This window comes from Ranitomeya variabilis, chromosome 6 (genome assembly GCF_051348905.1).
Source record: "Ranitomeya variabilis isolate aRanVar5 chromosome 6, aRanVar5.hap1, whole genome shotgun sequence".
NCBI classification, from domain to species: domain Eukaryota; kingdom Metazoa; phylum Chordata; class Amphibia; order Anura; family Dendrobatidae; genus Ranitomeya; species Ranitomeya variabilis.
This window is the reverse complement of record NC_135237.1, coordinates 33,106,175-33,121,844: the sequence shown is the minus strand read 5'-3', so window position 1 is coordinate 33,121,844 and position 15,670 is coordinate 33,106,175. Positions and strand designations below refer to the sequence as shown.

Below are 15,670 nucleotides of genomic sequence, written 5' to 3'. Positions count from 1 at the left end.
TGTAAAGATGAGTGTTTTTAGGGCACATTTAAAGCTATGAACAATAGCAATAAATCAGATTGTCTTGGGTAGTGCATTCCAGAGAACAGGTGCAGCATGTGGAAAGTCTTGGAGACAGAAGATGGAGGTTCGGATTATAGAGGACATCAGTCTTAGATCATTAGCAGAATGGACAGCACAGGTAGAGTGGTAGGCACAAATGAGGAGGACATGTAGGGAGGTGTAGAACTGTGGTGAGGATTGGTAAGCTGGTATGCAGAGATGAAGGAGGAGATGTAGGGCTGTTCAGCACTGTGGTGAGGAAAGGTAGGGTGGTATACAGAGACGAAGAAGGAGATGTGGGGCCATGCAGAACTGTGGTGAGGACGAGTAGGCTGGTAGACAGAGGTGAGGATGAGATGTAGGGCTGCGCAGCACTGTGGTGTGGATAGGTATGGTGGTAGGCAGAGGTGAGGAGGAGATGTAGAGCTGTGCAGCCCTGTGGTGAGGACAGGTTAGGTGATATACAGAGATGAGGAGGAGATGTGGGATGGTGCAGCACTGTGGAGAAGATGGGTAGGGTGGTAGACAAAGGTGAAGAAGAGATGTAGGACTATGCAGCACTGTGGTGAGGATGGGTAGGGTGGTAGACAGAGATGATGATAAGATGTAGGGCATTGCAGAACTTCGAAGAGATTGGGAATGCCACTGGATACAAGTGCCAGAAGCCAGGTGAAAACTGGTTTGGGGACCAATGGGGTTGGCCTGAAGGGCAGTAATGGCAGCTCTCTGGGAGAATGGGTTGGAAGAGTCTGATGGTGTGGACCTCAAAAGAGGAGAATGTAAATGAGGGAATAACCTGAAAAGTATATTGTGAAGCGAGAAGCCGGCCAACTAGTGATGAGCGAGTGTACTCGTTGCTCAGGTTTTCCCGAGCAATCTCGGGTGGTCTCCGAGTATTTGTTAGTGTTCGGAGATTTACTTTTCATCGCCGCAGCTGGATGATTTACAGCTATTAGCCAGCCTGAGTACATGTGGGGATTCCCTAGCAACCAGGCAACCCCCTCATGTACTCAGGCTGGCTAGTAGCTGTAAATCACATAAAATATAAACTTTATTGAAATACAAATTCAAAGGTCAAACAGAGACAGTAACTACCAGGCATACCTGTACATAATAACACCAAACAAATGCCCAAAGGGTAAAGCAGGACAAAAAACTCAAATAAGTACAGTATTTTCAACAAGCGGTATAAAAACCACCAAAAGAGTATAATCCATGAATAAATAATTTTATATGTGGAGTCCGGATGTGGGTGTGTCCTAGGGCACGTCATCCCCGGTTCACATTTACAGGGCTGTGTCTATTGTCGGATCGTTGCATCAGCGCTTGGCAGCTGATGTTAGTTATTATTATATCTGTGATTGGCCATAAGATGTTTAAATAGCCGGAACCCCCTCTCCAGCGCACGCCTCCTGAAGAAGTTTGAACGAAACGTGCGTTGGGGCGGCGGGGACCACATGTCACCAGCATTGTTGCCAGTTTAAAGCATTGTAAGTATTGCTCACCTCTTATTTTTAGCATGTTCGTACATTTCTAAAAATTGGTCCACTTGGGACATTATGCACTTAGCACTTTCTATTTGAATATACATGCTGCTTTAGCGTATCACACAGACATTGTTCTGTCTGTTTTTTGCACATTACCAGCTGAGGGATATTGAGCAATAGCATTTATTAAGGCATTTTATATGCTGGTCACAGTGCTCCCTGTTATTGTGGCATCCAGTAATGTTCTTTTTATTTCCTTTGATATATTTGTCATTCATGTTATTTTGATTTAATAAAATTATTTATTCATGGATTATACTCTTTTGGTGGTTTTTATACCGCTTGTTGAAAATACCTGTACATAGCATATATAACCAACCAGTTGTTGTTACATCCCTTTAGAAACCTTATATGTTTTCCTTGTTTCTAGTAGCTGTAAATCATCCAGATGCGGCGATGAAAACTAAATCTCCGAGCACTAACAAATATTCGTAGGTCACCCGAGCGAGCTCAGGAAAACCTGAGCACCAGGTATATTCGCTCATCACTAATGCCAACATCTCAACCTTGTCTGTTCTCAGGTCGGGGGGTATGAGAAAAATGTAGCCCACCATACGAGAGAGCAGTAGACCTGATGTCTGTCTGTTATATCAGCGCCATGAGCTTAAGAGATCTGGGTGGCGTATGTGGTCACGTGTCTGCCCTCAGTGGTCGGGACCCCAGCAATCGGAAGCCCACTATATTAATATGATTTATGCAGTTGAAAGGGGTGTTCCCAAAATCGCAAGTTACATCCTGTCTATAGAATACGGATACTCATCGCTGAGGGTCCGACCGCTGGGATCTCTGGGGTCCCAAAGTTCAGTCTTCGAGCACACAGCAAATTATTGCATAAACCAGTGTTTAACAATTAAATACAGCTAATATAAGGTCCATTAGCCGCTGTCCTGCTTACTGATGGTTTCCAGTAAAAATGAAAAAAAAAAAAAGATATGTAGGAAAGATGCAGAATTTCACAATGGTAAAGCAATGTAACGCTGATGTGATGCACGGCACATGCGCTTGTCCCCCACAGTGCGGGCAGAGAAGTGGCACAGCGTCAGCTCCTCACAGAACTGAACAAACCGGTCTGTCCAGAATGTCATTTATTATTAGAGTAAACACATGTAGCAGCGGCTGTTTGCCGACAGTGACACAGTGACAGCGCGCACACAAAGCTCTGCTTCACCAGCGGGGCGAGCGCTGACTGACAGCCCGACAATAACCAGATACAGTTATGAATATGATGAAGCAACGCACCAAGTGACAAAGTAATCCGGCTACCAGATGGGCGGAAAAGTACACACGGCATGTGGAGCGCGTGTGCCGCCATCGTGATAAACAGTCTATAAAGTATTCATGCCCTGGGGTTCAGAATAAGGACGGCTAGAATACAATACATAACGTTTTACTGGTCTTGTGTGTCTTGTTGTGGATCAGGATGGCGGTACATCTACAGATACATTCCAGGACCCATGCCCGATTGCCAGTTATCAGCGCCGATAGGGAAAAGATGACATTGGAGAACCCTTTTCAATTAATTTTAAAGCCCGTTTTTAGAACCAAAATAAAGTAATACAATTAATAACATAAAGTAAAAAAATAAAAAATCTGCGTGGCTGTTCAGTATCACTGGAGACTAGAGGAAGAGGAGGAGGAAAAATAAAGGAAGGTGCCAGGTGGGATCCTCTGCCTCACTGTCAGTGTCGGAGGCAAGGAAAGCGTATGCCTCCTCTGCTGAATACCGGTTTTGGAACGCGCGAGACCATACATTTCTTCACGTATGTGTACCAAATTTTATTCAAGTCTGTTTGTGAGTGCTTGGTGTAAACGTTTTCTTTCTATATTCTTGTCTTTTTTTCTCTTCTTACCAAAAAAAGAATAATATCAAAATTTGGTAAAATAAAAACAAACTTCCTAAACAGACGTCAGTAAAAAACAAATTACTGAGCGCCCGAGACTGACATTAAACCTGATTCAATTCAGTAAAAAAATACTGTAGTAGTCAATGGTATATTTTACTGTCCCTAATCTAAATTACTTTTTAATTCTTTAAAAAAGAAAAGAAAAACTCCAACAACCGGAGGTTGATCGATGATGTGCGTCAGTAATCAGCACTCAACGGCTTCGGGACACATGGGTAATTCTTTTTTTTCGCACGGACGTTAACTCAATTTAGTAAAAAACACCATAGTAGACGACGATTACTACGGTATATTTTTACTGTCCCTAACTAATCTAATCCTATCAACTAATCTAAATGATTTTTCAGATGATTCTTTTTCACCCAAAAAAAAGCAAATCAACCCGAGGCCGGGTTAGTGATGTTCGTCACCGACCAGTGCTCGACGGCTGCAGAACACACACACGGATGTGGTGCAAAAAGGGTATAGAAAAAATAGGGGAAAAAAAAGTCCTTGCCAAAAATGAGCATGGGTGCTAATCAGTGGTATACGTCTGATCAGCGGCTCGGAGGCTGAAGGTTGCACACACGGAGTGGTGCAAAGAGGGTGAATAGTTAGTGAAAAAAAGTTATGGAAAACAGCGAGCACCAGTGTGGATCAGTGATTTGCGTCACCGATCAACACTCAGCAGCTTCAGGATGCACGGAGGTGGTGCAAAGGAGCGGGGAGGAAAATGGACAGGGACCAAAAATAGTCCTGGAAACCATCGAGTATGGATGTTGATCAGAGTATTGTGTCACTAATCAACACTCGGCGGCCATAGGATTCACAAAAAAGAAAAAAAACTGCCAAAAAACAGTGGCACCACAAGGCCCAGAACAGAGCGACAAACCCTGTAGGGGTAGAGTTGAGCAAAATGATTTGCAGGACCCTAGTGAAGTGGCCATGTCCGCAGTCCACGGCAGCCTGGACCAGGGACCTGTAAAACTCTTACTACCTGCCGGCACCCTGCACCTCTTTTGATTTTGATTGCTTAGTCGGCGCCTGTAATGTCATGAAAATATTATAACAGACATTGAGCCGCCATGTCATGATGTCTTGCTGCCTATTGGTCAGTAAAAGAAGAGATTTGTGGTGCTCCAGACTAACAACGTGGTTGCTGGACAAGACACCTGCTGAACTCTCCTGTGGGACCTTTTTAATTTACATTCATGTGATTTATTTATTTATTTATTTTATGACTATATTTATTACTGTTGTTAATACATTAAAAATATTTTTTCACACCCTTTTCTCTATTTATATTATATTATCTTTAACATTTTATTTATTTCATTTTTTTTTCTCTCTAACAGACCCAGAAAAACTATCCCTGATTCCAAGTTCCTTGTCTCCGCTGGCAGCCATAACCGGAGTGTCGCTTTTTGTAATTGTCTCCATTTGCTTTATATTTGTATGGAAAAAATATCAACTTCACAGAGGTGAGCAGCGGCATATACAGCTAATATATGGTATATATGATTTATAAAACAAATTCTGCTGGATACATTATACAGTATTGGGTCAATTATACAAGACTCTGATCACGGTGAGCTCCGATTTTCTTGGATGAGGAGAAGATGGAGAAAAAAAATTCTCATTTTTCTGCATTCTGTCAGTCCTTGGAAATCGGAACAAACTGAGATGATATTAATTCTAAAGTTCACCAGTAGGTAGAGCAGTGCCTGTCAGTACAGACTATCAGTAAAGTGCATGAGTCACAGACACACAACCCAGGAAGAAGCAAGCGCGAAACGCGCGTTGGGGCTCAGGGCTGTTTTGCAGGCCATGTATCAACACATATACTTTCCTTATCTGTTATATGTAGTTACTTGAGTTTGTGACTTCTATTATAGTTCATGTTTCAAAATACCTTGCTGCTATAAAACACTCATGCACTTTACTGATAGTCTGTACTGACAGGCACTGCTGTACCTACTGGTGAACTTTAGAATTTAGTATGCACTATACAATATATATAATTTATCAGAATTTGATTTTGCACTAGGCATTTTTTGAATACTAGTTTAGGAAGTCACCCTTTTATGTGTATATACTGTATGCACTGAGCATTCATGCAGCACTATATGTGAATATAGTCATCTATATGTAAATCTGTACTTGGAAAGACATATTCACTGCTGGTCTGTTTGAGTATTACGATATATATATTATGTACAGTTCTAGGTTTTTAATCCTGTGTGTATATATATATATATATATATATATATATATATATATATATATATATATATATATAAATATATATATATATATATATATATATATATATATATATATATATATATACACTCACCGGCCACTTTATTAGGTACACCTGTCCAACTTCTTGTTAACACTTAATTTCTAATCAGCCAATCACATGGCGGCAACTCAGTGCATTTAGGCATGTAGACATGGTCAAGACAATCTCCTGCAGTTCAAACCGAGCATCAGTATGGGGAAGAAAGGTGATTTGAGTGCCTTTGAACGTGGCATGGTTGTTGGTGCCAGAAGGGCTGGTCTGAGTATTTCAGAAACTGCTGATCTACTGGGATTTTCACGCACAACCATCTCTAGGGTTTACAGAGAATGGTCCGAAAAAGAAAAAAAATCCAGTGAGCGGCAGTTCTGTGGGCGGAAATGCCTTGTTGATGCCAGAGGTCAGAGGAGAATGGGCAGACTGGTTCGAGCTGATAGAAAGGCAACAGTGACTCAAATCGCCACCCGTTACAACCAAGGTAGGCCTAAGAGCATCTCTGAACGCACAGTGCGTCGAACTTTGAGGCAGATGGGCTACAGCAGCAGAAGACCACACCGGGTACCACTCCTTTCAGCTAAGAACAGGAAACTGAGGCTACAATTTGCACAAGCTCATCGAAATTGGACAGTAGAAGATTGGAAAAACGTTGCTTGGTCTGATGAGTCTCGATTTCTGCTGCGACATTCGGATGGTAGGGTCAGAATTTGGCGTAAACAACATGAAAGCATGGATCCATCCTGCCTTGTATGGAGCATCTTTGGGATGTGCAGCCGACAAATCTGCGGCAACTGTGTGATGCCATCATGTCAATATGGACCAAAATCTCTGAGGAATGCTTCCAGCACCTTGTTGAATCTATGCCACGAAGAATTGAGGCAGTTCTGAAGGCAAAAGGGGGTCCAACCCGTTACTAGCATGGTGTACCTAATAAAGTGGCCGGTGAGTGTATATATATATATATATATATATATATATATATATATATATATTCTACACTTTATATATATATATATATATATATATATATATATATATATATATATATATATATATATATATATATATATACGCTTAAAACAGTATGATACATTGATTTATTGGAACAAGGACCCTAAGCGATAGACTTGATATTGACCTGGAACAAGCAGTATATTTTGCACTTGTACCTCCGTTAATTACGATTTTAATGTGATAATTTAATAAAGATGTATATTTTATTTTTCCAATACTTGGCATCTACTTCCCATTATATGTATGAGTATATAGTAGGTATGTTGTAGTAAGGTAATCGGCTCTTACAGCACAGGCGAATGGTGGAGCAGGGAGCTGGCGGCTCCCTGCTCCACCATTATATTTAACTATATCTGTGTCCAAAGCATGCAGATGCAGATACATCAGAAGTTGGGACAAGCCGCCAACCTGCTGGGAAAACAGGAAAGCTTCCCAAATCTGGGACTGTGCTGCTGGATTGGGGGCAGTTACTAGGGATGGCTGAAGCGGCCATATTTGTAAAAGTGCCATATCCTATTTGACAATGTTTGTTACCTCAGGGACAATCTGAGAATTTAGATACCTGGCATCCCTGCTTATTTATGCAGGTACTCTAAGTGATCAGGTACGGTCTCAGTACCCGGACCTCTCCCGATCATTACTTGTGGCTAGAGTTGGGTGCCGTTAGGTAAGAGGTGGCCCTCTGGGCTCCCATCCAGCAGTCACAGATTAATCACATGGCAGATGGCCCGGGTGCAGCGAATCGATCCGCACCAACTCCCATTCTGACATGTCACATGTTGTGCTCTCGACACACAGGCGGGGCCGCACACAGACCTTGGTAGTCACCTTGGAGTTACATTTTCAGAAACTTATGGTGAAGTTGTCTCATGAAGACAGTGTCAATAAAACTAATTCAACCAATATGGCTGCACTTCCTGTTGTCGTTTTTACAAAATGGCCACCGCAACTGAACTGCACTTACTACAGCCGTAAAGTGAGACTGAGATTAGTCTGATACCGGCAGTATTCTGAGTCTCTTCTTTCTGTTGCAGCCATCCAGTGGAAGCTCCAGCCCCGAAGGTATCACATGATGATTTTTTTTTTTCCTTTTTATGTCTGATTTTGTCTTCTGTATTTTTGTACCATAATTCACTTTCTTGTCACAATTACAGGCCTTCAACCGAATACAGGAGGACGCCCATCTACTCAGGTACAGCCACTTCCTCATAGGTACAAGCAGGGCAAAGAAGAGCCCCATTGTTCATCTGCTGATTAGAGAAGTCGGTGAACAACACGGATTAGTGATTTATTTTTTGCTAATCAGGATCACTTCCCCAATGGTTTAAAGCAAAACTAGTATCAAAACGGTAACAACAACAAAAAAAAAGGCTGCTTTAGTTCAGGACAAAGGATGATCAAGGACCTTGTTATAGGAGTGGCATGGTCGCTGCCGTTCTGTGCATTGCCTATAGAACTGACTGAGATGGCCAAGCGCTGTTCTCAACTATCTCTCGTCAGGCGCGGGAGCATCACCTTTAAATAATAAAATTTCAACTTCCTGCTGGTGCCACTAGAGGGAGCTCTGTTCATTGAACACCATACATATTTGTATGCAGTGAGCTCCCCCTAGCAGCAACTACAGGAAGTTCGAATTTTATTGTTTTAAAGGGGCTGTCCCCTTTCAGAAAAACCGCTGTCCTTAGGTGCAGTTTTTGTATTAAACAAAAAAAAAGAAACCCACGCTTTACTCAACCTTCCCGTATCCAGAGATGAGTTTCCTCCGCTGCTCTTGGTGTCTGTTATTGACTGTAGTGCTGATGTCTCGACAGCGCTGCACCCAATCGGTGGGCGTTCCATCTACATGGGCAGTGCTTCTGGGCTCAGTGATTGGCTGCAGCGCCGCTGACAAGAAGTCAGCGCTGCAGCCAATATCAAGCACTAGGAACACCGGCAGAGACTCGGCGCTGGACACAACAAGGGTGAGTATAGCCGATAAGCTCCGATCAGAGCAATTTAAACTATTTTGATGCCACAGCAACAAGGATAGATTTTTACCCCAATGCTGTGACCACACAGTAAACAGTTTAGAACCCAAATAACAATAGTGAAAGAGAAATTGCAGTTTTTTTTTTTGTTGTCTGTTTTTTTCATTCTACCCAAAAATTTAATAAATGGTAGCACTAAAACTACAACCTGAGCCCCAAGAAATAAGATTTAAGACTGAAAAATAAGTCTTGGCTCTTAGAAATCAGGGAGAAAAAAAAATAAAGTTAAAAATTCTGCATATGCAAGGGTCTGATGCTTTATTATTATTAATATAGCGCCATTTATTCCATGCTTATAAAGAAATAAAAAGAAAATAAAAAAATGTAAAAAAAAAATAGATAATAATTAAATTATTATAAAAAAATATATATATTTGAAAATAATATAAAAAACAAATATAAAGAAAGACTGAGTCAGAGTTATTGATTATAGCTGTGCCCCAGCAGATACCCCTATACATGTTTATGGGGTGTTACAGGTGCCGTCACTCGGTTCAGTAATTGTATAATTATCCTTTCTGTTTTTTGCAGGACATGAAGACGCCATTAATGATTTTGGAATATATGAGTTTGTGTCTTTACCAGATTCTACAGCTCCACACAGGGTAAGGTTATATAACGGGATGTCCACGTCTGCGGACATTTTTTTTTTACGTAAGTGCACGTATTTAAGTCAATTTTGTGCCACACAGGTAATAACACCCGCTTCAAATTCATTGCAAATCCACGATGTCAATGGCACCGTCTATGAAGTTATACAATTCGTCCCGGAGCAAATGCAAAATGATCCACAATCGTAAGTGTTCCATTGTGTAGAGGGAAACATGGGTATTAAAGGGAATCTGTCAGTAGGATTCACCATCCTGATTTGTCTATATGGGTATGTAGGTCATAGGAAGATGAATAAAATGTTACCTTGATGTCTGCGATCCAATGTTTTATTCAAGAGAAATACATGTTTTTCTTAATATGTAAATGAGCTGTTAAGATCTATGGGCCGGGCATAGATCTTCCCAAGAATCTGCCTTCAGAGAATATTGTAAATGAAAAGGGAAGTTACCAGTGTGAGACATGTAATGACTGACAGTCTGCTCTCCTGATCTACATGTCTCACACTGGTAACGCCTCCTTTCATTTACAATAATCTCTGAAGGCAGATTTCCGGGGAGATCTATTTCCGGCCCATAGATCTTAACAGCTCATTTCCATATTAAGAAAAACAAGGATTTCCCTGGAATAAAACATCGGATCGCAGATATCAAGGTATCCTGTTATTCAGCTTCCTATGTCCTACATGCCCATATAGATGGCTCAGGAGGGTGGATCCTACTGGCAGATTCCCTTTAAAGCTAAATCTTTAGTAGGATGCAAACCTCAAGTGTTATGTGTCATATATAATGCTGGTCTACGGATATAGGGGCAGAAAGACCTTCTTCTTTTCCAGCCCTGTTGGGAATGCACTGATGTGAGCTGATAAAACAGGGAGCTGCAGTGTAAAGCATGGGGGCAGGGCTGGCCTAACATTCGACCTTGCTCTGTGATGTACTCCACGTTTTGTCTTCATCACATACAGCTGCAGTGATACGCAAAAAAACCCCTACTAAAGTGTGTGACTGTACCTATAGTACCGCCATACAGTGCTTGGAGGATAACACGAACATACACTGACCAAATAGCAGGAAATTTCCTGGATCCACTTCTGACTTACACAGTGAAGAGTTAACGCAATTAGTACATATGAAACCTTTAACATGACCTGCGAACCAAGATATGGACTGACTCGGGGAATATTAGACTATAAGGGAATTGCCGGGCGAGCAATTTCCCCAATATACACGTCGAGGTTCAGCAGAGGTAATACTCCTGTGCTGCTCTAATTAAACACTGTTACAATCGTCACGGACTATTTGCGATCACTGAGTAAATATTGGGCGGGCAAATAAATACCGTCGGGTTAATAAGCCGTCCTATAGTTATCCACAACAATAGCAGGTATCGTGTAGAGGTGGTTACAGCAGCTCAGTAACACGGACATTACTTGGTTATGATCAGATAATTACCTTGTAAAGGTATAAGATGCATGAAAGATGAGACGTCTTGTAGTATGTCAAGTCTTCAAGAGAAAAATCTCCCAAATTGCTATATATGCACAGTACTGGGCAAAAGATTTAAGCAGGTGAGGAAAACATGCTGCACAGTAAGAAGCTTCCACAAATAGAAGTGTTAATAGTTTATTTTTACAATTAAAATGCAAAGAGAATGAACAAAAGAGAAAACTATATCCCATGTCACGGCTCTGTTGTCGGGTATCCCGGGACCAGGGGTTCATCCCCTGTCATTAACCCTAGGGGCGCCCTAACTCTCCCTGCTCCCCGGATTACTTCTGATGGTGAAGACGCCGGGGCCACGTGCCTTGCCTTAGTTCCTGAATTCGCCCTCAGTCTGTACTCTTCCCCCACCCAGGGAAGAGGGGAGTAGTAGTGTACTGTAATACACCAAACAGACAAACAAGGTAATACGAACAAGGGTAACGAATAATACCAAACATACAAATATACACACACATACAACAGAGGAATGCATTGAGGAGTGGAGGATGAGGTAAAACTAAAATAAGAGGAGAGGAAATTAGCACCCACCCAAAACCTAACAACAATCACAGATAAATCTACCAAACGCCTTCTCAAATAAAAACCACCAACTATCAACCTCCATCCATGCAGCAAAAGCTAGCTCTGGCAATGTGTGTTAGTCAGGATCCAGATTATATAGGAGATGGGAGTGGCTAACAGTGAAAAGCTGAGAACCTTAATGCAGGAAAGCTTCCAGGAGCTTTCAACTGAGTAGATTAACCCCTGCACTGCTAAAAGAAACTACCACCATTTAATATGAACCTGAAGTGCATCTAATCAGTGCTGGAGTAGGAGAAATCAGACGCTGCTGTCTTCGGTCTCCTCTCTGTTGCGTAAATCCGTAACATCCAATCTATAATTAGTGACCGCCATTTCCCTTAATCAATATTTCTAGGTATTCTCAGACAGTGTTAGAAGTCTCAGCAGGAAGTTGCTCCAAACATCTTGGAGAACTGACCCCAGATCTTCTGTTGATGTCACTTGTGAAAATCGTTGTGCCTATTCACGTGATCCCAGACATATTGGATGATGTGAGATCAGGGCTCTGTGGTGGCCGGATCATCACTTCCAGGGCGCCTCACTTTTAATGACATTGGTTGGATGTTTGGGGTCATTGTTCAGCTGCAGAATAAATTTGGAGCCAGTAAGATGCCTCCCGAATGGTATTACATGATGGGTAAGTATCTGGCTGTATTCCTTAACATTTGGACACCATGAAATGGGCAACGTTTAGGACCGTAGACACAGTGGTCGGCCAAGGAAACTTAGTGCAGCAGATGAGACCCATCATGTTACTTTCCTTCAAAATCAGAAGATGTCCAGCAGTGCCATCAACTTAGAATTGACAGCAACTAGTGGACATAGGTTTACCCATCTACTGTTTGAGGAAGCCTGGCCAGACATGGTCTGCATAGACGTATTGTGCCCAAAGTCCGGACCTTCAATATGGAAACAAGAGCAAGAGACTCTACTATTGACAAAAACATAGGAACTGGGGTGCAGAAAAATGGCAGCAAGGGCTCTGGGCTGATGAGTCACAATGTGAAATATTTGGCTGTAACAGAAGGCAGCTTGTTCACCAAAGGGCAGGAGAATGGCACAATAATGAGGGTCTGCAGGAGCAGTGAAGCACAATGGAGGGTCCTGCAAGATCGTGGCCGCATTTCAGCAAATGGAGTTTGGGATTTGGTCAGGATTAATGTTGTCCTCAATGCTGAGAAATCCAGGCAGATACTTTATCCATCACGTAACACCATCAGGGAGGCGTCTGATTGGCCCCAAGTTTATCCTACAGCTGGACAACAACCCCAAACATCCAGCCAATGTCATTAACAACTATCAGTAGAAGAACAAGGAGTTCTGGAAATGATGATCCGGCCCCTGCAGAGCCCTGATCTCACATGATCCCGTCTGTCTGGGATCACACGAAGAGACAGAGGGATCTGCACCTCATCCACAGAAGATCTGGGGTCAGTTCTCCAAGATGTGTTGAACCACCTCCTGCCGAGTTCCTTCATAAACTGTGTGTGAGTGATCAGTACGATAGAAGAAGTGATGAAGGCGACAGGCGGTCACCAAATATTCATGTGATTTAGAGTTCCCATTTGTTCATTTGCTTTGCATTTTCTTAATTGATAAACTCTGGGCCTATTTCTCCACAGTTCTGCATCTATCATTGTGTCTATATAGAAAGATCAGAAGTGATAATGTAACAACACTGACCTCTAGTGGTAGAACATATTAAAACATCAGACTGGTTTGCAAAGGATTGATCTAAGGCAGGGGTCTCAAACTCAGCCGGTTAAATGGGCCGCACATAGAAAAAAATTAAATCTGAAGGGTCGCGTTCTTTATGGGAGAAGATGACACTTTCGGTGATCTATTATTTTGATCTATTATACAGGCAGGTAGGTACTGGTAGGTACCTGGTACCTGGTAGGTATGCTGGCAGGCACAAGTGATATGCAGGCAGGCAGGTACTGGCATGCATGACTGATATGCAGGCAGGCAGGTACTGGCAGGCACTGCTGATATACAGACACGCAGGTGTTGAAAGCTGAAATGCAGGCAGGTGCTGGCGGGCACGACTTGAAAGCAGGTGCTGGTGGGCACAGCTGGAATACAGGAAATCACGGAAAGTACAGGAAGACAGGTATAGGAAAGGTAAACTGACTGGCAGGTCCTGGGGACCTGAGAACTTGCAAGCATGCAGACTACTGATATGACACGTTGCTCAGGCACCTCTCAACAGGTGAAGGTGCCTTAAATAATAAGTGTCTCCCAGCCATTGGGAAGGGAAGGGAGGAAGGGTGTATGGACGCCGAGGCTACACATACTATATGATTGTATTCCTATGACTGTGATGTTAACTTTTATATATATATATATATATTATTTTTTTCCTTTTTCAGATGAAGAACTTGGAGTTCATACACAAGAACATGGAACCCGGAGAAACGAAGTTCTAGTTTGCGTGTAGTGAAATGACTACATGAGCTGAATACCTCACCCCCTGTCACTAGCTGACACATGGATGTTTGCCTATCAGGAGTCCCCATCATTTCCTCAGGACAATTCTTGTTTTGCCCAGCCTGTTGCATCGTGGCTTTGGTGGACCTGTGTGTGGTATATACTGGTCTGTTTTTCTAAAGTTTCCTATTTATATGAGCCACAGTGACAGAGAAGCTCCACTTTCACCACCTCTATCCTTCCAATGTACCTAAATGAAGTTGTTTTGCAAATAGTTTTAATTAGAAGTTACTATTGTTTTGTGTCTATATCTGCTAATGAGATCTGTGTTTCCATAGTAACAGACTACAAATTAACCCTGTGCAGTCAGATCCTGCTGCAGCCAGTCCTTCCATATGATCCTTACTTCTTACTAACATACATTTAGTAGGTTGTTAGGAAATAGATTGATTGGAGACACTATGACTTCAGAGTACGACTACACAGGGTTTGTTTGTAGTCTGTTACCACGGAGACACCCAGCTCTGCATAAGAGTCCTGGGCACAAAATAATAAATGAATAATTCAGAATATTTGCAAAGTTGTCTCATTTTTCATTTTAAATCCGTCCAAACAAAAAAAATGTAGAGGTAAAAATGGTATCCTGTTGAAAAAAAAAATCTATGGGGTCATAATAACTGATTTTTAAACTACAGATTGTCCTTCTCCCCCAATTCTGCCATCTGGCCCGCAGAATTGTGAGCGCAGCTCTGAAGTATAATACAGGCTATAACTTAGGATCAGTACAGGATAAGTAATATAATGTATGTACACAGTGACTGCACCAGCAGAATAGTGAGTGCAGCTCTGGGGTATAATACAGGATGTAACCCAGGATCAGTAATGTATATACCCAGTGACTGCACCAGCAGAATAGTGAGTGCAGTTCTGGAGTATAATAGAGGATGTAACTCAGGATCAGTAATGTAATGTATGTACACAGTGACTGCACCGGCAGAATAGTGAGTGCAGCTCTGGAGTATAATACAGGAGGTAACTCAGGATCAGTAATGTAATGTATGTACACAGTGACTGCACCAGCAGAATAGTGAGTGCAGCTCTGGGGTATAATACAGGATGTAACTCAGGATCAGTAATGTAATGTATGTACACAGTGACTGCACCAGCAGAATAGTGAGTGCAGCTCTGGAGTATAATACAGAATGTAACTCAGGATCAGTAATGTAATGTATGTACACAGTGACTGCACCAGCAGAATAGTGAGTGCAGCTCTGGGGTATAATACAGGATGTAACTCAGGATCAGTAATGTAATGTATGTACACAGTGACTGCACCAGCAGAATAGTGAGTGCAGCTCTGGAGTATAATACAGGATGTAACTCAGGATCAGTAATGTAATGTATGTACACAGTGACTGCACCAGCAGAATAGTGAGTGCAGCTCTGGAGTATAATACAGGAGGTAACTCAGGATCAGTAATGTAATGTATGTACACAGTGACTACACCAGCAGAATAGTGAGTGCAGCTCTGGGGTATAATACAGGAGGTAACTCAAGATCAGTAATGTAATGTATGTACACAGTGACTCTACCAGCAGAATAGTGAGTGCAGCTCTGAAGTGTAATACAGGAGGTAACTCAGGAACCTGTATTATACTCCAGAGCTCCAGTCACTATGCTGCTGGTGCAGTCACCGTGTACATACATTACATTACTGATCCTGTACTGATCCTGAGTTACATCCTGCATTATACT

At 42.1% G+C, this 15,670-nt stretch overlaps 1 protein-coding gene across 1 annotated transcript in view; it reads left to right on the top strand.

Moving 5' to 3' along the window:
- HEPACAM2 (HEPACAM family member 2) overlaps positions 1 to 14,499 on the top strand; it is a 99,184-nt gene extending 84,685 nt beyond the window's left edge. The window contains exons 5-10 of the mRNA XM_077268174.1: positions 4,828 to 4,953; positions 7,820 to 7,847; positions 7,940 to 7,977; positions 9,344 to 9,417; positions 9,505 to 9,608; positions 13,857 to 14,499. Coding sequence (XP_077124289.1) covers positions 4,828 to 4,953; positions 7,820 to 7,847; positions 7,940 to 7,977; positions 9,344 to 9,417; positions 9,505 to 9,608; positions 13,857 to 13,860 — 374 coding nt within the window. The 3' untranslated portion in view covers positions 13,861 to 14,499. The remainder of the gene's footprint in view (positions 1 to 4,827; positions 4,954 to 7,819; positions 7,848 to 7,939; positions 7,978 to 9,343; positions 9,418 to 9,504; positions 9,609 to 13,856) is intronic.
- Positions 14,500 to 15,670: the final 1,171 nt, after the last annotated feature.